The following is a 24436-nucleotide window of genomic DNA, read 5'->3' on the forward strand; positions in this document are numbered from 1 at the left end:
GGGTGTGCGTCTCCCCTCCCCCACCCGTCCCCATTTCTCTGTCTCTTGCACTTGGGGGAGTTTTGCACCCGTATGGCAACCCCAGGGCCCGAGGCCGCCTGGAGTGTGGGTGCGTGGGCGGGTGCCCTCCCAGCAGAATCGGTCAGATCCTTGACGGTCATCCATTTGTGCCCCACTAAGCCTTCCTCTCCGTCCCCACCCCCCACCTAAAGCCTGGCCCCCTCTCCCAGCGGAATCTGGTTAGAATCCACGGGCTGCAGACTTCCAAAACAATCGTTGTATCTTTATTGACTTTTTTTTTTTCTGAATGCAATGACTGTTTTTTACTCTTAAGGAAAATAAACATCTTTTAGAAACAGCTCGATACACACAATCTTCAGTGTGAAGCAATATACTAATAAGAACACTAGTCGTCTTAACATTTACAGTCTTCATATATATTATATATATGTATATGTATACATATATATACACTATATAACGAGGCCAGATATAATACACACGTTTACCATTTTACAGTCATATGTACAGGAAGTTGCTAGGGCGGCCCCAGTCTGGGGGCTGCATCAGGCCTATCGAAGCGTGGACAGAGCTGAGGACACGGACGGACAGGCGGACGGACTGGCGGGGACTGGCTTGGGCCGGTGGTGGCTGCGCGGGGAAGGGGGGCGTCGCCGTAGCCCCCTTCCTGGCAAGGGCCCCGTGCTGAGGGACGCACGACGCAGGGCGGCGGCGACACACGGGAGAAGCGAGCATGTTCCCAACATATATACATTCTATGTAACATATATATAGAGGGGTACACAGGTTTGTACACGAATCTAGCGCTGTCTCTGCTCCCGTGCCGAGTGGGCGCTGCTGTCCCTGGAGACGGGTGGTCGTGCAGAGGGACGATCACGCATTCGCCGGAGGTGCGCTCTGGTCACCACTCCTTTGCGTTCCCAGGTCGCGCTCCAGGGGTGGGGCAGAGGGCTGGAAAGGGGACGAACAGAAGCCAAAGGGGTGCCCCAGTCCCACCCACACCCGGGGAGCCCGCATCCCCTGAGCATGGGTCCCGGACTCCCCTGGCTCTGCCCAAACCGCACGAAAAGTTTTGGCCAAGGCTGGGTGGGTGGGAAGGGCTCTAGGACGCAATTCGAAAGGTTCCTTCCAAAGCCTTCGGCCTCCTCCCCCGCCGGCCTAGTCCTCTCCGGAAAGGTTTCGGCTCCCTCCCCACCCCACCCGGCCTCGGAGCCCGGAGCCGCCCTTGGCCACTTCCTGGGCCCTTTGGACCCCCACTCCCACCCCCAGGGCGCCCAGCTGCAAGCCGCGACCGGCTGCGGTGGCGGCAGCACCCACGTGGAATGTGTGCCACGTCGTCTTGGAACTACCAGGGGAGAAGCGTGTCCCCAGGCTAAAGGGGTCTCCAATCCCCGCCGGAACCTGGGTGCCTCAAGGAGTCTGGCCGCTCCACGGGCTCCCTCTCTCCAAGCCTGGCCCGGGGGTGGGTGCGGGCGGGAACGCCCAGTGTTGTCTTGTTCCGGAAGCAGGCGGCTCCAGAACGTGTTTTCTTCCCAACCCGGGACCGCAAGTTTCAGCCCTAGGGGCCAGATCCAAGATCCGGAATCCGGATCAAGGATCGGCTCTGGACCCGCGCTGGGAGCAGCTCAAAGGCCCGGGGGCTGCGCAGGCGGCTCCTCTCCTTCGGCGGCGGGCGGGCAGGCGGGCTTCGGCGGCTTCTCCCGCCGTTGGGGTGGATTACAACGGCAGCCTCTGCAGGGGAAGAGACGCCAAAGCGCCCGTTATTGCCGGTGGCGGACCAGCGCCGGGAGCGAATTCCTCCCAGCCCCGCCCCTCCCCACATGACCCCGCCCCCGCGTGAGGCTCCGCCCCTGCCCGCGCCTCCGGCCCCGGGCGCGAGTATCGTTGGAGGCAGCGGAGCCTCACCTTAGGCCTGAACTTTTCTCTCCCCGCACCCTGCCACCGTCACCTCCGTGCCCCTGTCTGCCCTTACTGGCCCCCACCTCGGACGGCCCCCTCCTTCAGGACCTGCCTCGTTAGAAGGCGGTCTGACTAGCGCGTGCCAACCTGCCCCAAAGGCTGCGGATAAACCAGGAATAATGAAGTTTTGGAGACGGGCAGGTGGGGGCTGGGCCCCGCTGAGGGTCCGCAGGGCAAGGGGTGGGGAGAGGGAAGGCCTGTGGTCACCTACCTTATGTTTGGGACACTTCAAAGAAAAGTTCTCTTCGATGAATATGCAACCTGCCACCAAAGAGAAGTTTGGGTGGTTAGGATGGCGGCAGGAGTCTCATCAGGGGGCCAGGCGGGGAGGGGGGCCCAGCGCCCACGAGACCCTAGGCTCCAGGGCTTTTTGCAAAAAGTAAAGCAGCCCATGCTTGAAACCCTCCCGGTCTCCACCCCATCGCGACTGAGCTGAGGGGCCTGTGTGCTTTTTGTTCTCCCCAGCCAGCCCCGGAAGGCCCGCTTGTCATCCCCGAGGACTTCCTGACTCCCTCCCTATGGCAGATCCCCTATGCGTGTGTCTCTCCCCTGCCCCTGCCTCACTTCACTCGGCCACGGCCATGCTTGTCACTTCCTCCTACTGGTCTATGTGTCGGTTGCTTGCTCACCAGCCACTGGCACCTGTGCCGCTCAGAGCAGACACTCAGGATACGGGCTTGTCCCTGTGGGGGCCTCGAGGGGGGAGGCAGACCTGAGTCTGGGGGCAAGGGGAAGACGGGACTGAGGTCTTGGGTCTGAGTGAATCCCAGCAGGCATCTGGGTGCCCTGGGCACTGCCCACCCTGGGGGAACAGAGAGGACGCTGAGCATGGCCAGTCCCTGATGCCCACCTCGGCCCAGGGGTGCACTCATAACAAGCTGCCACTCCACTGCCTGATGCCACCTAGGGAGGCCCCGGCTTCTCCCCCAGGAGCCCCCAGTCACCACCCCCTCGTCCCCTTCTGGGCTCACCCCCACCCCTACCCTGCCGGCCACTGCTCTGAGCAAACCCCAAACCCATAAATAGCCGGAGGCCGGAGCTGGCCAAGCAAGGCCTCTCCTTCCAGCACATTCCTCCTGCTCACGCCGTGGCTCTGTGCCGTGGCATCACGGCAGCGTGGTGGCTGGTAGGCAGGGCGGGGAAGGGCAGGTCTGCAAGGCCTGAGAACAGGGCTGGGAACGCTCCAGGCCTGTGGCTGTCTCCCCTTTTTTTTTTCCGACCGACCGCTGCCAGAGCTGGGGAGCCTGAGACCGAAAACTGCCCACGAGGTTTGTGCACTCCAGGGCCAGCGGCTGGAGGCGGATCGTCAGTTTTTCCTCTTCTCTACGCTCCGACAGGCCAGACGCGGTGCCGGGACTGAACTCACACCTTCCAAAGAGCATTGAGCTAAAACCCCAGGCCTGCACATGTGATGTCATCCCCGCCCCACATCCCACTTCGGGCCCTACAGGCTCCGGGTCTCTGGAAGCAGAGGGCAGGAGGTCACCACTTCCAAAACCAGCTTGCTCAGCCACGCCCCCGGCATCCACCCTGGACGTGTGGAGGGGAACCACAGGACAGGGCCAGGCCACCTCTCCTGGTGTCTGCACCTGGGGACCCAGCTGACAAAGTGGCTCCGGGGCCTGAGTGTGGAAAGGCTCAGACAGACCCGTGGCTTGCTGGCTTCTGCCAGTGATTCTGAGTCACTCAGCCCCAACGAGGTGGTCTTTAATGGGGTGGAAGGGACAGGGCTAGTGAGCCAGGGCAGAACGGGACGGCCCTGATGCCCTACGGTCTGAGAGCGTGACCCAGACATCTGGAGAGTCCCACAGGCCCCCGCTTCGCAGGCCCAAGGGGTCGGGTAGGTGGAAGGTGCCAACAGAAGCCTGGGGCTCCTGTCTGCCAAACGCTGGATGGCCTCCCCAGCCTCCTCCCCCAGTTCCTCTGTCTCCCAAGCCTCCCGCCTGGTCAGGGGGGCCGTGACCAGCCCTCCCTGCCGCCCGGAGGCTCACTTGTTCTCCCAGCTTCTCTGGCTGCTGCTCCTCCAGTGCCCGGGGCTCCACCCGCTCTCCTCTGCCAGCTGCTAAGTGGCGGTGCCCACGCCCCCCCCCCCCCCCCCGGCCCCTCCAGCGCCCTGACGAGCCCTGGGGCTGATGGCCAGCGAGCCTCTGTCCTGAGCCCAGCTGGGACAACTTCCCTTGTACGTCTGCTGACGCCTCAAATGCAACCTGTCCAGAGGGAAGCAGCCCCGTGTGGCGGACGGACAGACTGCCGGAAGAGCTCCAGGCCCCCTCCCTGGGCCACTATCCTCTGCGCTGTGGCTCTGTCGCTCTTCTCGGGCAGAAGAGGAATCCATCCTGTGAATCTGGGCGGGCTGGGGGACTCGGTTTGGCCAACCGTGTGGTGCTGAGCCTGGCCTGCGGGGGCACGAGAGGCCACGCGACCGCAGCCACCCAAGTCAGTGGCGAGGAGGTCTGCCAGCTGGAGGGAGCAGCGGAGCCCGCCGGCTGACCACGCCCTCGGCACAGACCACCGGGGACTGGCGTTGAAGCCGGGAAGCCGGGCCTGGGAGAGCCAGTAGCCGACACACCTTCGGCACACCCCTGTGCTGCCCCAGACCTGTCCCCTCCAACGTGGGGAAGCTGGATGGCAGGCTCCACACCCCGTCGCCCCTCACCCTAAGGCCTGCACATTCAATGCCAGCGAAGGCTCTGTCCGCATCAGCAGGTCTCGTCTCCCGCCGGGACAACCTCTGGCCCCGTCGGCTCTGGCTGAGCCAGTGTCTCATCTGCCCGGCTTCCAGGGCCCCTTCCCGTGGCAAGCTCTGGGGCTCTACAGAGACCCCTATCATACGGGAAATCCTTCGAAGATTTCCTTTCGAGCGGAAGTGTATTGTGTCCGGCCTGGTATGTACATCCCACCGCTAACCAGCTGCGGGGCACCTCCACTGACCTGGTGGGGCCGGGCTCCAATGGCACCTTCTCCTGGAAGTCCTCCTGGATTCCACACACACCCCCCTCCCCCAGCTCAGACAGGGTGACTCTGTCCCAAGGGACGCACTCTTCGCCCTTCCTGGTTGCCATAACTTTGGGCAAACATCATGATTTTCCTGTCTGTCTCACTCAAACGGGAACCCCCGGGAGGTTCTGAACGGTACTGGGGTGGGAGAGAGAACACAGGATGGGGAGCAAGACAGGCAAAGTAGTCGCATCCTGGTCTGTCCTGCTGTGTGGCCATGGGAAAGGCAGCCTGTCTGTAAAGATGCAGCCCGGGAAAGCACAGGGGCCTGAGGCAGGGCCTGGCACCCAGTGGGTGCTAAGTTAATCACTGTAGAAGGAGGGATGCACCTCGGGGTAGTTATCTATTACTGGGGTAAGGCCACGGGTCTGGTTAAGTGGCTGAGTCCACACTAAAATCTGGTTCTTGCTGCCCAGAGTAGGTCTGTGGAACCGGCGAGAAGCCCCACATCCCGCTCCAGCCGGCCCCCTCCCTGCACGGTGCGAGCACCTCAGCCCTCGCCAAGGAACTGTCATCACTCAGTCCTGCGGGTGCTCCCGGGGGTGGCTTAGCTGGGGCTGCTGCTGGCCCGGGACCAAGCGGGCAGGTGGGGAGGAGAGGGCTCCAGGTAATGGGAGGACCTACTGGGAGACACCTCTGCTCCGTCATCCATGAGGCAGAGTCATTGATAACTTCACCCGGGTTCCAGGCTAGAGGCGGGGGTGGGGTGGGGGGGGGGGGAGCGGGGAGCAGGGGGAGGCGGCCACCGTCCAGGGGACTGGCCCCAAACGGGACGAGGGCTGCACCTCCCTGGGCGGCGTTCATTACTTGGCTCACTGCTCCGAGCAGCCGCAGCAAAGAGGGATGATCCTAATCTCTGTTTTACAGATGGGGAGCCCACCTGCAGAGGCATCCACGAACCTCCCCAAGTCCACGCGGTAAGAATGCCACGGGGGTTTGAATCCGGGCCAGAGCTGCCTCTCAGTGACTACGGCTCCGCCATAAGCAGCCTCTTTCTTTGGATGAAATCGAAAGACTGTCTGTGAGCCTGGGTCTCCCTGCCTGCTCGATGAGGTTTGGGACTCCCGGATCTCTCCGGCCCATGCAGTCTGTCCTTCTGTGTGCCTGGGTCACAGTGGGTGCTCATAAACGCTCATGCAACAGATGAATGAGTAAGAGGAGAGAATGAGGTGGGAGAGGGTGCAGGGGAAGCCTGATCCTGTGTCTAGACCCCAGTGTCCTGCTGAAAACCTACAACCGTTGCCTGTAGCCAACGGGAGGGTTTTTTTGTTTGTTTGTTTTTTTATAAGTAGGCTCCACGTGTGCAATATGGGGCTGGAACGCACAACCCCGAGATCAAGGGACCTATGCTCCACTGACTGGGCCAGCCAGGCGCCCCCAATAGGAGTGTTTTGAACCCCAATCTCCTCCTACCTCACTTGGTGTTTGCTGAGGTCTGTATCTCCCATCTTTCTTTACCCAGTGAACTCCTATTCAGCCTTCAAAGACCCAACCCCAGTACCCCTGTCTCTCTGAGGCCGGAGATCCTCCCCAGCCCCTACCACTCCTAAGCACTGATAACTCCTGAGCTAGCCCTCCATCCTGTAATGCATGCCTCTGGGCATCCCTCGAGCAGGTGGCTCGGGACTGGTTCCTCTCTGTGGCCTTAGCATTGTCCATCATGGGTCCCAGGGGAGAGACAGCTGAGAAAATAAATTGCTGGGGCAGGAGAGGAGGGCAGCCAAGGCGTGAACTGGGGCAGGGTTCAAGGAGCGGGGTGCCCGGGTCCCCCTGGGCTGCTCAGGTGGGCCTCCAGGGCCTTCCTGTCCCCTTGGGCTGGCTCTTACCCGCATCGCTGGCACACGGGTAATGGTAGGTGTGGGTGCATCCCTTGTGACAGCACCCGATGGTGGCCCCGGCTTCTTGGCAGCTGGAACAGGTCTGGTGAGGAGAGAGGGAAGACGGGTGAGTCTAGGGCTGAGGAGCCCGGCAGGCGGGCTTTATAGACAGGCTCTCCCACGGACCCCATGTCCTTTCCCCCGAAACGCTCCCTGGACATCGGTGGGAAGGAGGGTCAGTATGGGGCACAAGTGCCCCCAAGGGCGATTTTGTGGCAGAATTCCGAGCTGTGCCTTGGACGAGGTGACCCTCTTGGGGCAGGAAAACGTCTAATCTCGTGGATAAATATCCAGGTCTAGGCATCACACAGACCTGGGTTCAAATCTCAGCTCCGCCATTCTGCCCCACATGACCTCAGCCGCTAACTCAAACTCTCCATGCCCCGTCTGTGCAGTGCAGAGGGGACAGTGCCTCCCTTATGGGACAGTCGTGACGATTAAATAAGAGACGCCGTGTGCCCAGCAGATGACAAGAACTCGTGAGGCCACTCACCCTACGGCTGTGGCTACCGGCCAGCACTGAGCAGGTTTGTGTGTGCGAGGCACCGGGTGTGTCCTTACCCACTGGTTCCTCCCACCGGCCCTTCAGGCCGTAACTTTCACAAACCCCATTTTCTAGATGGTGAAACTGAGGCTTCCGCTCCAGGCAAGAGTGAAGGCAAGAAGCATTGCTTTCTACCCAGAAAGACACTCTCCCGCCCTTCGATGGGCCGTTCATCCTCACCAGATCCCCGGAGAAGAGGACACAGCCAGTCCTGACATGCCAAGGTGATGTAAATCTCATGTGAGGCAGCACAGCGGCCAGCCCACTCTGCCCCACTTGTCTGAACAGGGACATGGCCGGGACAGCTGGGCGATGCCAAGGAGGCGACGCAAAACGAGAAGCCTCACTGTATGGGTTGGGGAGTAGACACAGGAGGGCAGCGCAGCTGTGGCAGGACTAAGCTGTGGTTGCTAAGCTACCAACAGGTAACGGCAGCTTACGATGTGCCCCATGTGCCTGGAAGCAGCCTCCCCGTAACCTTATGTTGATATCCTCGTAATTCTACCCAGGTTACCAACGAGAGCTCAGAGAGGCTGATTAAACTGCCTGAGGGCACACAGCCCCTAAGTCGCCGAGCCGGGCTTTGAGCCCAGCTGCCCGGCTGGAGCACAGGCTGGCAATCACCCCCCCATACTGTTCGAGGCAGGGGCTCCATGCCAGGTCCCTGGACTAAGACAGATCCCATCCCCAGCATCTGGGGGAGACTAGGAATGAGAGTCTTCTCCCACCTTCCTGGGGAAGATGCCCAGGAATGCGCCCTCTGGCCATCAAGCTGGGAGCGGGGAGGTGCAGGGATGGGGGCTGGGTATATTCTGGAACATCAGGTTTTCATACAATGCCTTTAGACGCGCAGTTTCCTTGCGGTCAGGGCTGAGATCTCCTGGGACCGTGAGGCCCCAAATTCCCTCAATTTCTGGCCCACAAGGAGGGAATAAGGCAGGACTGGGGCCCAAACCAGGGCTGCGCCCTCAGGGGTTTTGTCGCTTAAAGGACAACAGTCGCAAGAGCAGCCTCACGCTACCATGCCTGCACCGTGTCCCCCCCTCCCCCAATCCCGAGTGGCACTGCAGACGTGAAGAAATCAAGGGACAGAGGGACAGAGGCCTTGGGCCCTTCTGACCATCACACCCAGGCTCTGATCCTCTGCTCCCCCAGCAGGGCTTGTGAACCTGACAAAGGACTCCAGGCTGGTGGAGAGAGAACCCGAGGTCCCAGGGGGTGGGCATGGTAGGGCTCAGGGACAGCAAGCCATGTGGGGGCTCTCGGGAGGGGACAGAGAAGAAACGGGGCTGCCCCCGAGGGGCCACATGGAAGTTCTGTCCCCCAGAGAGCAAAAGTGAGGCCAAGGTAGCAACAGGTGTGCCGGGGCCTGGAGCCCTGATGCACAGGGCCCCTACTGCGTGCTGGGGAGGGAAGACCACCCCCACAGCCCCGCAACCCTGCGGCCCTGCCAGCAGGGTTTGGCCTCCTGAGGTTCACAGGGGGCAGTGACTTGCTGGAGTCACAGAACCTGCCCTCAGCAGAGCTGCGATTCAAACCCGGGTCTGCGTCTCTCTAAGGGAGTGTGCTGCCACTGAGCTGTCCAGGCAGCAAGAGGTCTTGGTGGGGACAGGAGGCCTAGGATGCCCGGGCCATGGGAGCAGGGGGCATGGAGCCGTGCCCCTCAGAAGTCCCAGAGCCTGCCCGTCTCTCCAGAGCGTTCTGTGGCACGGTCTGCTCCTCCAGCTGGGGCGGGGGGGGGGGGGGGGGACTGCCTTAATGATCCCCTCTGAGGCTCACAAGCCCTGGCCTGGCTGGACCATCTCTGGCTCGGCGGCCCTTCAGATCCCATCTGAACTGCCTCCGGTGAGGGAGGGAGGTGCGGCCGGCGAACGGCAAGTGCCTGCTGCTGTATGTCCTTGCCGCGGCCCCGTCCCGACCTTCCCGGGGAGGCCCCCGGTGGTGCCAGGCTACCACACCGTTTTTGGCATAGGGCACAGCGGGCAGAGATGGGTCGACCGGGCTGACTTCCAGCTCCAGTACTCAACAGCCGCGGGACACCAGGAAGGCACGGCGCCGCTCTGACCCCGGCTTCCTCGTTGGCCCAACAGGACTCGCGTGCGGGTCCGCGAGGGGAGACCAGGGCGCCCGGAACAGGCTGGGGCACGTGGGCAGCTTACCCACCACGATGGGTGCAGGTGGCTAGGAAAAGGCTGGATCAGGCCCCGGCTCAGAGAGGCAGCACAGGCAGGCCAGAGCCGCGTGGGGGTGGGCGGGCCATGCGTGCTGGAGGGGGGAGGCGGTGATCTGAGGGTATTACTTTTTAATGATGGGAGAGACTTGAGCCTATGTCAGACAGGTTGGGCAGGAGCCGGGAGCCAGTGACAGAGAGAGAGAGAGAGAGAGAGAGAGAAGGAGACTGGGAGAGAGGAAGACAAGAAACTAGCAGGTGTCCTGTTGGGAACTGGGGTTGCCTCAGTCAGGCTGGAAGCCCGGGCGCGGAGAGGTCTCTAACCACGCCCCCGGGGCTGTGTAAGGTCTGGTGCAGGAAAGGAGGGGAGGCTGAGGCCCTCAGGCACAGGGGCCGGTCCCAGTGGCTGGGGGTGGGGACCCCCAGCACAGGCAGTAGGAGGGGGTGGGCCGAGTGGGGGAGGGGGAGGGCAAGAGCACAGGCCTCAGGAACAGAATGCTGGCCCCACCACCACGTCCCGGGCACATTCCGCCGACTGCCACCAGGCAGACCTGAGGGGGCTCCAAGATGCGCCCCCAGCTGCCTGCTCACTCCGGCCGCCCGCACCCCTCAGAAGGGAGCGTGAGGAGCAAGATCCCCCGGTAGCCGGACTGGAGGCATCACCTAGTGTGATGTGGCCCAGCCGCCATCACTGGGCCTAGCAGAGAGCAGAAGACGGTCGGCGGGCACTGAGGCCAGGCACGGCTCTGACAGCTTCACGGGCACGAACCCGCTCGGGCCCCACAGCCCCTCCGCGGCGGGGAACCACCCTGCCCGCGTTAGAGAGGAGGACACGGAGGCACAGAGGGGCTGAGCCCCACGCCCAGAGTCACACGGTGCGTGACGGGCGGTGCCGGGGTCTGAACCAAAAAGCCAGCCTGCGTTCTTGCTCACGGATCTGTGACTGTTCCTCAAGGAGCATTTTGTGACTGTTTCACGAGAGGTTCCCAGACCACCCGGCCCTGGGAGGGGGACGCATCCCAAATACCTCCCGAGAGGCTCTTTCCCTCGGCCCGTGCTCCACCTCAGAGGCCAAGGAGACACGTACTGGAAGGGGGGCACCTGCTTTTTTTAGGCTGCCCGGATGTTCAATTCTGGGAGGCTGCCTGTTTTGGGGGGGGGGGGGTCTTGGCGTGTCAGCTGATGGCACGAGACGGGGCCAGGTGGACTGGGGGTTGGGGGTGGGTGACGGGAGCCCGACGGTGGGTGTCAGGTGTGTGTATGGGGGAGGGGCCGGGCGCCGGGACGGGCCGGGTGCTGAGGGGCTGAAGCTGCAAGTCCTGGACAGGGGTGGGCGAGCCCGTGCTGCCTCCGTCCGTCTCGACTCCACCCCCAAGCGCCTCACACGTGAGTCTGTGATCGTGGGTGTGTTTGGCCCAAACCGTGGCACTGGAGAGATGAGGGGGGATTCCCAACTGCCTGCCTGCCTGCCTGCCTGCCTGCCTGAGCTGCGGACCCTGAGCTCCCGCACCGCAACTGGGCTGGCCTCTTACCATGTCCACGGCCACCTTCATGGCCTCCTGCAGCCCAAAGAGCTTCCCGGCTACCAGGTAGACCCCGCCCGTCCACACGGCGCAGGCCTCGTGCACCCAGTGCTCCTGGGTGTCCCCGCCAGGCTCTGCCGGCGGCTCCTTACTGCACTCATGCCTGCGGCTCTTGTCAGCTGGGGCCACCTCCTCGCCCCCATCCCCCCGACCGTCGCAGCAGTAACAGCTCTGCAGCCGCCGGGACAGGCCCCGGGCGCTGGTGCGCAGGGAGCCCTGCTTGGCGGGGTCGGCCGGGCCGTCGGGCCTCGGGGCTTTTCCAGGGGCAGCGGCAGCTGCACATTCAAGGTCTTTGAGTGTTCTCTCGAGGGGCGGCGAGGCCTCCCCACAGGTGCCCTCCGGCCGCACCTTCTCCTTGAGTTTTGGCTTCTTTTTGGGGAGGCAGTGTTCGGGGTAGTAGGGCCCACAGAGGTCCCCGAGGTCCTTGAAGTTGGCCGGGTTTTGGCAGAGGCAGCAAACAAGGCAAGAGGTACTCAGGGCCTTGGAAACCACGGGCCCCAGATGCATGGTGGAGGACAGGGGCAGGGAGGGGCGTGGCTGCAGGACAGAGCCTCCAGGGAGCGTGGCCAGGGAGGCCCCGGTCGCATCCAAGGAGAATGAGCACGAGGATGAGGAAGAGGAGGCAGAGGAGGAAGGCTTCCTGTGGGGCTTGGGCTCCTCCCCCGGGGAGTTGACAACAGTGCATATGGTGGTGAACGCGTCTCTCTTCTCCACCCGCACAAAGGGCGAGAAGGCCGGGGTGCGGCTGTCTGCTCGAAGCCGCTTGCAGGAGGAAATGTACTTGAGGCGGATTTCAGGCTCTGCGGGATCCAGGGGCAGCACCTGCTGCTGCCGCCGCCGCTTGGCACGCCCCTTACAGGGGGAGGAGGTGGTGTTCTTGGCCCGGCCCCGAGTGAGGCGCTTTCGCTTGGAATAGCTGCTGTAGTTGGCATGGCCCGGCTGCTTCTGCGCCCTTGTCTGGGGCTGGCAGGGCCGGCCCTCAGGGGACTGGGAGGCCAGGCCCAGCTCCTCTGTCTTTGGCTTCTTGCCTCCTCCACCAGAGCTGTCCTCACCACCCCCCTGAGTGCCATTGGCCCTGTCTCGGGGAGTCAGGAGCAGAGCCGGGCCTAGGTGGGGCCGCTTCTCCAGGGGACCTTTAGGGAGTCCGAGGGCTCCGGCCCTGCCTTTCCGGCTTCTCTTCTTAGGCGCCAGGGCAGTCCCCCCGGGCAACAGGGCCTCCGGGGACGTGAAGGCCTCAGTTTTGAAACAGTCAGTCGAGGACAGTTTCTTACTGTTCAGGAGTTTGCCTTTTAAGGATCTGTTGGTTGGATTTCTGCATAACGGGTCGGCCCCCGAAGCTGCTGGGAGCTTCTGCCCGGTGCCCACATTTAAGAGACCTTCGCCTGCCCCAACTGGGCTGCCCCCGGCGCTCTTGAGCCCTCGGTCCTTCTCAGGGAGAGATGGGCTCAGAGGATTACCAGGAGGGGCCCCTGGCGTTTTGCACGCAAACTTTTTCAGGCTGGGCGAGGTGATCTTCTGCACGATGGCCTCCAACTTCAGGCCCCGGCCTTTCCGGGGCGGCAGCACCTTGGTCTTCATGGCCCCCTGGAAGGCCGCCCGCGAGGCGAGCTTCAGGCAGGCATCCGGGGTCTCCGGGGGCGGGGGCTTCACGGCGGGCTCACCGTTGCCCTTGGTGGGCTTGGCCTTCTTGGGGGAAGACATCCTCTTGAAGAGGGTGGAGGAGTCCTCGGCTCCCTCCTCCTTCACGTCCCCCCCACCGCCGCTACGCAAAACCAGGTTCCGCTTCTTGGTGGGGACAGGCGCCATGAAGGCGGACTTCCTTTTGAGTGAGTGGAGGGGCCGATCGGAGAGCTTGCTGCCTGCCCCGGGCTTGGGGACCCTCGCCCGCTGGCTGGCCCTGCCCTCCTTCTGGGGGCTGCCGGCGACCTTGAACGTGGCGGGCAGGTGGTTGTTGGCGAGGAGCTTCTTGGTGGCACGGCAGTTGGGGAGCCGGCTCTCTGAGGGCCGCCGTCTCTTGGAGTGGAACACTTCCTGGGTTTTCGTGCGGGACCGCAGGATCATGGAGCGCTGGTCCTTGCCCGGGGTGCCGGGCGAGTCTGTTTCCTTGGTCTTGGAGCCCATGGGGCTGCTGTCGGAGGCCACGGGCAGGGCGGCCGGGTTACTGGGGCTGGATGCCGCCTTGGGTGACGGCTTGCCCACCCGCTTGCCAGACTTGAAGGCGGCTCGCTGCTTGCCCCCCAGTTTGTCTGGGGGCGCGGGGGTGGTGGTGAGGCCCGGGGGTCCAGGTGTGCGGGGCTCACTCAGGGCCGTGAAGGAGCGTGTGCACATCCTGGGGAGCCCTTCTGAGGCCCCCCGACCCGGGGCCCCTGCTCCTTCCATCTGTCCCTGGGGGGGCCCCGTGCAGGATTCGGGGAGCAGGAGGTCTTTGGGCAGCACAGGTGCCCTGCACGGGGAGTCCTCGGCCTCGGGCAGCCCCCGGTGCACCCGCCGGCTCCGTAAACTTTTGCCGCGCGGCACAGGCTCTTTCTTGGCAATGGGAGCCTCGGGCACAGCGGGCTTGTTCGGCTTCTGGGCCAGGGAGGCGTCCGGGGCCAGGGTGGCGGAGTCCCCCGGAGCCAGCGCCCCGTCGGGTCCTTCTTCGCCTGGCTTCATGTGGGACAGGGAGGACTCGAACCAACTCTGGACCTTCGACTCCGCGCCCACGGTCGGGCCCAGCAAAATGACAGACTCCCCGGAGAGGTGGCACGGGGAGCCCCAGCCGGCCTTGGTGTCCAGCACCCCCTCCACCTCCTCCTTGGTGCACATCAGCGGGGCCTTCGGCGACAGCGGGTCCTGCATGCCGGGCCTCTGCTCGGGGCTGCCCAGGAGCTCACACAGGGAGGAGTACTCCTCCTCGGCCTCCAGGTCGTCTTTCCTCCCGGTGGGTGGCAGCAGGGGGAGGTCCCCGAAGTCGGCCGCTGAGCAGCAGTGCCGGCCCTCCTCCAGCCACCTGTCGGCCTTGCCCACCTCGGGGCACTGCAGCAGCCCGCCCACCTCCTCCTTCACCCCACCCGCCTCCTCCTGCTCGGAGTCCCGAGGCACCGTGGCCTTCTCCCCGGGGGGCTCCTCCTCCTGGAAGACCGGGCAGGCCGAAGCCTCGTGGGCGTTCTCCTTGCCCACGCCATCTGAGGCCTTCCCGCCCTGCTCCAGGCCCTTGGTGAGCTCACTGGGGTGGAGGCCCCACCGGGGACAGGCGTCCCCCAGGTTTTCCTCGGGCCAGGCAAAGGGGTTGGCGCCGTCCGCGGAGCCGGCGGCGGTCGTGTCTGGGAAGCAGTCAAAAGCCGCGGCGGCAGGGTCCGACACCGCGGCCCCCAGGGTGGGCTTGCTGCTGAAGGAGAGGGGACCGGCCGTCTTCTTGGGGTCAGGGGTGGCGAAGCCCACAGAGGGGTCTTCAAACAGCCCCGGGCTGAAGTCCTTGGCGCTGCCACCCTTGTCCAGCTGCAAGGACTCGGGCAGGGCCTCCGGCTCCCCTGGCCGCGGCCACGCGTTCTTGGCCACGGAGTCCAGGCAGGCGCTGTGGTTCTCCAGCGAGAAGGGGGGCTTGCCGGCGTCCTTGGCCAGGCCGGGCGGCTCGGCCCAGGCCTTGTCGGCCTTCTCGCCGATGGCCTCCTGCAGCCCCAGGATCTCGGACGCCAGGTCCTCCTGCGCCAGGGCGCTGAGCAGCAGCCGCGGGCAGTCCCGCTCGCCCGCCACGAACTTGGAGAAGCTGTCGAGCGGCAGGCTGCTGTGCAGACTCTGGAAGGAGTCGTCGGACTTGGTGGACATGTCGTCGGGCGACGTCACGGAGCAGGTGGACACGGACTCGGGCTTGGCCTTCGAGTTGCTGTTGACCCTGGCGGGGCTGCCCCGGGCCTGGCTGCAGTAGAGGAAGCTGCGCTCCAGCGGATCCTCGGAGCCGCTCAGGTAGTCGGCCTCGGGCGGCTCGGCGTGCGTGGACTGCGGCGTGCTGCTCAGCGGCTCGGACAGCGGCGTGCCCGCCGGCTCGGCCGAGTAGCCGCTGCCCTCGGGGCTGCAGTGCTGGCTTTTGTGCTGTTCCGGGGTCCTGGACACCAGGTTCTTGACGCCCTTCTTCTGCGGCACGGCCGCCTTGGAGAGCAGCAGCTGCTGGACCGTGTTGGAGATGTTCTCCACCTGCGAGGTCAGGGCCGTGAGGCTCTGCAGGCTGAGATCCGACAGCAAGTTCTCAGGCAGCTTGTCCTTCTGCAGCGGCTTGCAGTTGCCAGCCTGGCTGTCTACCGAGCCGGCGGCGTCGGTCGGGGAGGGGTTGAGCAGGGGCATGAAGTGGCTGTGGTCGGCGATGCCGGCGGGGAAGGCCCCGGTGCCGAGCGCCTGCTGGTTGTAGGGGAAGTTCTCCAGGTTGGGCATCAGGGGCGACGGGGTGGAGCTGTAGGAGGGGGAGCGGCCCACGGAGCGTGCGGGCGAGTGGCTGGAGCTGGGGCTGAAGGTCTGATAGTACTGCTCCGGAGTCCTGACGGCCGCGTCCGGCTGGCAGTAGCCAGGGCCTTGCTGCCCGTAGTGTTGGTACTTGGCGAGGTTTTGGTAGTGGAGGGTTTCCTGGGCGTGGTGCCGGCTCTGAAGGGCCTGCTGCTGCTGCTGCTGCTGCTGCTGCTGCTGCTTCTGTTGGTCGTAGCTGAGGCGGCCGGACTGGTAGGCGTGAAGGTTCTGGACCCGCTGCCCCGGGGCCAGGCTGGCGGTGGCGGTCAGCGGCCTGTCGTGGGGCTGGGCGGACGGTGCGGTGCAGCTCTTGTAGGAGTGGGCGCCCTGCCCGCCGCCGCCCTGGCCCGGGGAGGAGTAGGTAGAGGAGGCGGGGAAGGACTGCGTGTGCTGGGGGAAGTGGCCGCCCTGGGGGAAGGGCAGAGGTGAGGCCATGTCGTTCTGCAGCTTCTGCCTTTGGAGTTTGGGGTACGCCAGGGGCTGCTGGGGCTGTGGCAGCTGCTGCTGGACGTGCAGGGAGTGAGTCCGAAAGGGCAGCTGGGCGCCCTGCTCTGGGTACTGCCTGCCGGGGGGCACCGCGGCCTTTTTCATCAAGTTGTCCTCATATTTGCCCACCCCCCCTGGCAGGGGCTGCGGCTGGGGGGGCGGCGGCTGGGGGGCCCCCCAAGCCTGCAGGCTCTCCTCACCCGAGTAGCGGCCGGGGTACGGGCTGCTGTCCTGCACACTGTAGCCCGAGAAGGCCGGCCTGCCCTGCAGGGACTGCTGGGAGGCGAGCCCCTTGCTGCCCCGCGCGGTGGCCGCGGCGGCGGCCGAGCCTGCGCCGCCCTCGTAGCCCGGGTACGGCTGCGGGTTATAATAGTCCTTGGCCAGCAGCCGCTGCCGGTCACAGCTCAGCCCGGCCTGGCTCGGCTGTCTGTAATTCTCCAGGCGAGATGTCTCCTGTGAGGTCTGCTGGTAGTTCTGTTGTTTGCCATGGAAACCACACCTTTCTCGAAAAGACTGCATGACTCGGGCTGGTTATCTGTGAAAAGAGAAAGGGAGAGAGGGAGGGGGGGCGGGGGGGGGGAAGGGAGAGCGATTCAGACGGGCCATTTCCCTTCCCCTCAGAACGCCTGCCTCCCACCCCTCTCCCGCCCTGCCCTCTCCCCGCAGCTCTTGACGGTCTCCCCTTTGCCTGAGCCTCCCCACCAGCTGTGCACATATTGACAACTTCTGTGTCAGGGAGGTGTGCTCTGTAATTCCCGCTCCGACATCGCCCGCTGCCAGCTGAGCCTTGCCAAGGATGGCCACCGCTGCGGGAGGCGCCACCCCACCCTGCTCCCAGCCAGCTCCTCCCCTCCACACCCCCCACCCCCAGCACTCCCAGCGCTTCCCTGCTGGCGTAAGTAAAATCGTTTAGCAGAGCAATCCCACTCCCCTGTCTCCCCCCCCGCCCCCCCCCCCCCCCCCCCCCCGCCCCGGGGCCGCCTGGGTCCTGCAATCCAGTCCCAGCGCGGCAGTGTTCAAGCGTGACCCAGCCATGCAGGGACCAAGGAAGGTTTGCCCCTGCCCAGAGAAGCTACTCACCAAGGCCTGTGGAGAGAGAGAGAGAGAGAGAGAGCGCGCGCGTGCGCGCGCACACACACACACACACACACACACACACACACAGACGCGCGCGCACAGCCCGCGCGCGCGTGCACACACACACCTCCTCTATCACTGCCATGCCATCTGGAATCTGTCTGTTCCTTCTAGCAGACGTCGATTAGGGGCTGTGGAGCCATTGTAGGCATAAAACGTCCCCTTCTCTGACTCCCAGTAACGCAGGACAGCGGCACCTGCCTCCTGTTTTTGATATCATAGGTGCGTAAACAGATTACGTGGCCCAGAGTGAGGGAGTGCATGCTAATGGGGGACACAGCCGCAGTCCCTTGGCCACGGAGGAGCGCCCCACAGCTGGGTGTGACGCAGCCCCAGCCCTCCTGGTCGGCCCCTCCCGTCTCTGACTCTGCAGGGTCAGGATCAGGGCACACCAGGCCAAGAACCCATCTGGTTACTATTTTAGGGGCTCGCGCCCCTGGTGAGGTCTAACCAGCCCCAAAGCAGGATCTTGGATCAGGAAATGACCCCGGAGAAGGAGTGGGCCCTTCAGGGCAGGGCAACCGGAGTCACAAACACAAGCTGGCCCAAAGCATCCAGGCCAACGGTCCCCCTAACTGACAGGGGGCCGGGTCACCCCAGCAGACCCTCAAAGGAGGGAGGGATGGAGACAGGAGCGAGGAACGTTCCAGGCTCAAGAGAAATCACATCAAGGAGTCCGGCGTTCAGCCAGAGGCCCGGGGGGGGTCAGGATTTAACCCACGACTGTGCCGCTGGTGGGTGAGCCAAGAGGCAGACAGAAAGGCCCAGGCCCCCAGAGGGGCACCAGGGACTTTCCAGTTCCCAGCCGTTCATTCCCAACACCGAAAGAGGAAGGGGTGGCCTGCCGGGGGCCACAAGCTCCCAGAGTTATAGGAGGGACCAGAAATGAAAAAGAGACACAGAGGAGAGATAGACGGACGGACGGACGGATGTGTGCAGATGTGAGAACGAGGAGAGAGAGTGATGAGGAGTGGGGGATGGGGGCTCCCCCAGGAGGTCCAGCTCACTCCTCAGCTCTTCCCCTGGATCCCACTCAGATTCCTTTCTCAGTGCTGGGGCCCGGGGAGGGGCTCCATCCGGCCGAGCAGGGCCAGTCTGGGGCTGCCAGAGCCCCCGGAGCCCTGTTAGCACGGCCCAGGCCCACCTCCCCTGACCTCGGCAGTCAGCCGGCCCTGACTCGGGGACAGAAGGCCCTGGCTGCAGACGAGACCAGTGTCCCACAAGGCAAGCCCCTTCCCACCGGGCCCATCAAAGCCAGCAGGCCCCTGGCAAACACAGCCCTGCGCCTTCCCTCCCGCCTCTCCCTGGATTTATCACAGGCACCCCAACAAGGAAAAACGCGCCCGCCCTTCTGACCCACTTCAATCCCATCCCTGGCGGCTGGGATCAAACGTCACAGGGGGTGCCTGCTGTGACACGCCAACCCAGAGGAGCGGGAGGCATCGCTTGGCCCCGTGCCTCCTGACCTGACCTTCCAGAGAAGGCTGCCGGGCGGGCGGCCCCCTCCCATGCTCGGGCACAGGAAATGAGCAGGCACGCAACCGGCTGGCAGCAGCCGTCACTTTTATTCGGGTGTCACTGGCTGGCAGGCAGTGGCGAGGAAGGCCCGCTCCCGAGGACATCCTACGGCGCTCTGCCTCCCCGGCCTGTGTTTATGAGCCCGAAACGCGCAAACCCAGGACCACTCTGGAGGCTGCGCCTCGTATATCTGCACAAATTACATTTCGGCTTTTATTAGTCCCAGATCGCTCCCATTTCCTGCTGAGTGTCCTGTGGATATCATTAACATTTCTACAGCTTTTTTATTTTTTTATTTTTTATTTTTCTTCACATTCTCCAAAATGCATTACCAGAAACATTACTTAGAGAGTACTAGGACCAGTGTCCCCCCCCCACCACCTTTAATCAGTCCAGCTGCTGCGTCTTTTAATTTAGCCGAGCCGTATTAAAGGCGGGTTTCCCAATACACGAGCAGCTGGATGCGGTGAAAGCATCTATCTCTAAGAAAAGACAGTTCAATTAAAATACGAGAAGCCCAGTGCCTGATGGAGAACGCAGGCAAAAATGCTCACCCCAACACCACCCTCCAACCCCAGGCGGCGGGAGGGGGAGAGGGAGGGCTGCGGGAACAAAGGCACGGCATCAAAGCCGATGCCGGTCTCGGTCTCTCTGAGCCAACAAGGTCCGCTGGATCTGCCAGGAGAAAATGGGGCTCTGGCTCTTTAAGAGCTGCCTCAGGCCTGCCACGGGCTCTGTTGTTATTAATTATTATGATTATGATTACTTTTCAAGAGCACTAGGAAAGGACAAGGAGGGGGAGAGAGGCAGGCGGCAGGCAGGGGTGGGTGGCACCAGGAGGGGGGGCAGAGAGAGGCCCCTTTGGCAGAGAGATGGTGACCTCTGAACCCACCCGGGGAGGGCAAGAGGGGACAATGGGGGGAACAGCCTGGGGCGTTCGGCCTCTGTAGGTTCAGCAGGAGGGAGAAGGGGTGGGGGCCGGGGGAGGGCACCCTCCTAACACATCCTCAGGGGGCTCCCTCTGGGCCAGCCCAGCCTCCCCATCCTCGCCTCCCCCACCTGCTTCTTGTGGACACTTGGTCAAGGCCTGATCTCCGAGGTTCTCGAGGGGAAGGTCAGTCTTGAGTGTCCTCTAGGCACCAGACCGCAATGCTTATGACAGAAGTCCCTTATAACAACTCCTGGAAGTTGGTTTCCCCGGCCACTGGACTGAGCGTGTCAGGGACAGGCACACTCTCGAGGCCACACACAGCACAAAGCTGGTTCAAGGACCCGGCCCTTGCAGCCAGTGCCCCAGGACTTCCTTTAGCACAGCAATGGGCCTCACTGCTCCTCCCCGCTCCATTTCCACAGCCATGAAACTGGAGGGGTGGGGGGGGGTGGGGGGGGAGATGAGCCCAGGCCTCTCGGCTCCCAGCCAAAGGCACTATAGGTCCAAGGGCGCAGGGGCATCCTTTGGCCCTGGGTGCTTAGTCTGTGCAGGTTTGCTCAGTGCATGCTTTGACTATTCTGCCCTTCTAGAGAAAAGGGTGAGGTTCAGAGGGCAAGAGACCTACCTTCGAGCCCACCCACAGCGAAGTTCCCTTTGTGGGATGCCTGCAGCGGCAGCTGCGACCAGACCAAGGGTGCACGTCCCCTCCCCTGGACCCCACACCAAGAACTCCCACCTAGAGGAAGCCATCTCGGAGTGTGACAGCAAGAAGGTGCTGCAAGGGAAGGGCAGCGGTCCCCTCTGCAGCATGTGAGGCCCTGGAAACCAGGGCAGGACCCCCCTTTTATTCAGGGAGCCAGACCCACCTTAGGGAGGTCCACTCATGAGCAGTGGTGCTCACTGGCCTCCCACTATCACCATGGTAACTGCTGTCCCTGGGCCCACAGCTCCTCCAGTTCCCCAGGGCAGTCCCCCTGGTCAGGGACACGGGCACAGTGTGGGCCAGAGCGGCCACGGCTCCCACAGGGGACCTGATGGAACCCAGCTGGGAGGCTGTGGCTGGAGGTTTTCCTGAGAGCGAGGGGTGGTGGGAGAAAGGAAGGGTGGGGAGATGGAGAGGAAGAGAGAGGAAGGAAAGGAGAGAGAGAAGGAAGCTTTCTGTTTCCCAGCAGCGGCTCTGAGGCCACTGGTTCCATCCCACCCACTTATCCAAGGTTGTTTTATGACCCGGTTTCCTGATTTGTAGCTGCAGGGGAAAAATGTAAAAACCCAACCCACTCAAGGCCTGGGAACCAGGAAGGAGGAAGTTACCTGGGTCAAGAGGCTGGGGATGGGGCCGGGGGGTGTCCAGGGAGGAGTGAAGAATGTAGGACCACCTCAAGCCTCCCCATCTGCGGTGGGTAATGAATACTAAATATGAAGCCTTGATTAAAATGATAAATCACTAGCCAGGTTTCCTGCTGTCCTGTGGGGTCTATCTTGAATACTAAGGGCCTGGCTTGAACAGGGGAAGGGACGAGCTCCCAAGGAGCACACAAGACAAACAGCCCAGTCCCTGCAGGCCCCTGGGACAGGTTAGGGTCCTCGGGCCCAGGGGCTCGTTGGGAGGGAGGCACTGGAGCCAGCTGGGAGAGCCCTGCCTGGGGCACAGGGGAACGATCCTGGGGCATAAAGAATCCCAGAGAACAAGGCAGCCCCCCCTCAAAGGATGGTCTCTCGAGACCACCTCATGTGGGCGCCCCCCCCAACACACGTGGCATGCACCCCTTCTCATGGTGGGCATCCATGTGTGCTCTTGGAAGAACCCAATCCACCATACCCCTCTACAGGCCTTGGGTGGGAGGAGATGGGGGCTGGAGGTCCTGAATATTAGGCAAGAAGGACAAGAAACTGGAAGGCTGCCTCAGCATGCTCTCCAGACATCAGGCGGGTCCCCAGCCAGGCTCTGTAGCTGCGACTAGGAGCCCCCGGTGAGGCGGGGATCTCAGGGCTCTTTGGAGGAGGTCTGAATAGGGAGCAGAGGCTTTTGGACACTCCAGACGTTTGAAAAGCCTTCCCTCAAAGCCCACCGACGTTGTCTATTCCAAGGACCCAGCTGCGGAAGCCCCAGAGGCCCTCCTAAGTCCCTCGAATATCTCGTCCTCAGGGTCTAACCCACCAGGAGGTCGCCCCACCCGGCCCTGGGGCACAGGCAGGGTGTGTGAAGTGTGCTAACTCCTGGAAGCTCCAGGCCCAGCTAGGAAGCCACAACACCATTTCCAGGAGGAGTCACCGCGGGAGTCCCACAGCCCAGCGACTGGGCAGCAGAAGCCAGATCTCAACTTGGGTGCCTGACTTCTAAAGCTGAGCCCCACTCCGCACCCACACCCCACTGCCCCATGGTGTGGTTTCTGGGATGCGGTGGCCAGCAGGCCCACAGATCTGGGCCGTCGGGGGTCGGGGGTGGGGGGGTGGCACGGTCCAGGTGTGGTGAAGGGGCAGATGGCCAGCCAGCCCTCCCCCACTGGGAGCTGTGGGGGTAGCAAGAAGGGATTCAGCAGCAGCTGTGCCCTTGGTACTCCAGAGCCCCCCTGGGGTGGGGAGGGCTCAACTATTCTCAGCTCCGTACTTACCAGTCTCTTGTGGACAGTAATTGTTTTTAGATCATCTTATTCACCATTCAAGAAAAACAAAATCACCACCTCTCCCCATCGTCAAAATGAGGAGCAGAAAAATGGGAGGTATTGACTGCTGAGATGCAAACAGCTAAGAGGCCTGGGGTCTGGTGGCCCACACATTCAGGGACCCACAGGGGGTCTCGCAGTCTGCTCTGCTAGCCTCTCCACCAAACCCCCAGAAGTCCCTGGCCTTGTAGGCAACTGCACAGTGTGGATATGACATTGGATCTGTGTGTCTGCTGGCTTTGAGGGGAGGCAAAGGTGGCGAGAGAGAGCCCAACCTCTCACCCCAGCTTGTCCCATGTGCCCCAAGGGACCATCACTTCCCTGCGGAAGTGGAAGCACCAAGGCCCCAAGCCAGTGGCCTGTGCCGCTGTGGACTCTGTGGCTTTGGGCAAACCTTTTCGCCTCCCCGGGCCTCAGGGCCTTTGCACTGGCTGTTTCATCTGCTAGGAATACCATTCTGATATCTACATAGCTTGCTCTTCGACTCTAAGCCTTTGCTCAGGTCACCCTCCCCGGTACCCCTCTCTGACCGCTGTGCTTGGAAGAGCACCCCTTGCGCTCCTCCTCCCCTGCTTCTATCGAGTGCTCCCCTCCTTTCAGTACGCCATGTGGCTGGCGGGCTTTATGACTGGTCTCTCCTCTTAGAACTACAGTTCCGTGAGAGCAGGCATTTTGTCCGGTTTTGTTCGCAGCTACATCCCCGTATCCCAGAACAATAAATATTTGTTGAACGAATAATGTGTAAATGTGACATTAACTCTAGAAAATACCCAGAACAAACAGTCGATGGCAAAACGAATGCCGGGGGGGGGGGGGGGGGGGGGGGCGGGGCACGGGAGGCTTATCGCCACAACTCCTCATTCATTTGACAAAGAACAATCTCCTTCGGGCCTGGCAGGCGATGCCCGTGAGTGAAGTGAGCAGGTGGGGACGGAGGCAAACTAAGGGTCCTGGTCCCAAAGCGAGGGGGAGCCCCACTGAACTCCAGAGCTTCTGAGTTGTATTTCACATATATATGCATTTAAAGGGAAGTCTCGCCTTTTAATATATGCTATCAACCAAGTAAAAAGTCTTAACACCCGGAGTTCAGGAGAAGCCATGTGGACTTCAAGCCATCACAAGCTCCCAGGGGTCAAACGCTGTGTAACTGATGCACACAGAGCTTTGCTAGGGCAGAGCCAGGGCCTTGTTGGGAGAATTTGGGCACCTCGCACGTGCTCAATGGCACGCGCAGGAGCTCAGTGTGAAGGAATGGGAACAGGAGGAGCACCCAGAACCTTCCCTGGCCCCTGGGAGAAGCCCTGAGACCAGCACGAACCAGCGATGTCGTGGAGCAGCAGGGTAGAGCTGAGGAGCGCCGGAAAGGAGGTGCAGAGCCGTGGGGGAGCTGAGGCCCCAGGGGTGCTAACAACCTTCAGGGCATATTCCACCCCAGGCACCAAATGAGGAGGCCTTGCTGCCCGCCCCCCCCCCCCTTGCTGGGTCCCTGCGGGGTTCCCTGGTGGCACTTATCACAGTGGCAATTACATAATTAATGGTGTAATGAGCTGTGTTACGTGTGCCTCCCTCACCAGAATGCAGCCTGATGAGGGCAGGGGCTTCTTCATCTGTTTGGTCCTAAGCCCTAATCGCGGAGACTGTCCCAAGTGGGTGCCAATTAAACATTGCCTGGACAGACGGGCAGATGGGATGGGCGAGGGGCTCAGCTCTGGGTTGAGTGCATTAGCCATCCTCACCACAGCTCTAAAGGATGCTGCCCAAAGAGAAGCCTGATGATGACAGGCCTGAAGGCCAGCCAGGACACGTGCAATAGCCAGCCAGGAAGGAAAGACAAAAAGCTCTGTACTCCAGACCTGGGTCACAGCCCCTCCCCTCTCGGGTCAGGTCCTTTTTGGCTCAGCTTACAGTGGGGTGGGGGAGAGCTGGGTGCTGAGGATCCAGAGGAAAAAGCAGCAGGGCCCCTGCCCTCCTGAGACCAACAGACCCTCAGGAGGCTGCGCGGTGGAGAGTGGAGGTTGTCCGGGGAGGCTCGAAGGAAGGGGCCATTATGTGAGAAAGGGTGAGGGCCCACCAGATG

General features: G+C 62.7%; 1 protein-coding gene across 3 annotated transcripts in view; it reads right to left on the reverse strand.

Annotated features, from left to right (window-relative positions):
- Nucleotides 1-262: 262 nt before the first annotated feature.
- Nucleotides 263-24436, reverse strand: part of RAI1 (retinoic acid induced 1) — a 119983-nt gene continuing 95809 nt past the window's right edge. For 2 of the 3 annotated variants that reach the window (XM_086686201.1, XM_086686203.1), the window contains 4 exons: nucleotides 11101-16645; nucleotides 6804-6897; nucleotides 2192-2241; nucleotides 263-1752 (listed from right to left, as the gene is read on the reverse strand). In XM_086686201.1, the coding sequence (XP_086542327.1) occupies nucleotides 1738-1752; nucleotides 2192-2241; nucleotides 6804-6897; nucleotides 11101-16629 (5688 nt within the window). In that variant the 5' untranslated portion in view covers nucleotides 16630-16645 and the 3' untranslated portion in view covers nucleotides 263-1737. Of the gene's footprint in view, nucleotides 1753-2191; nucleotides 2242-6803; nucleotides 6898-11100; nucleotides 16646-17314; nucleotides 18330-24436 lie in introns of those variants that run through there. The other variant, XM_086686202.1, reaches the window with a different exon arrangement.

Source organism: Puma concolor, chromosome E1 (assembly GCF_028749965.1).
Source record: "Puma concolor isolate L17-30 chromosome E1, mPumCon1.1.hap2, whole genome shotgun sequence".
Classification (NCBI taxonomy): domain Eukaryota; kingdom Metazoa; phylum Chordata; class Mammalia; order Carnivora; family Felidae; genus Puma; species Puma concolor.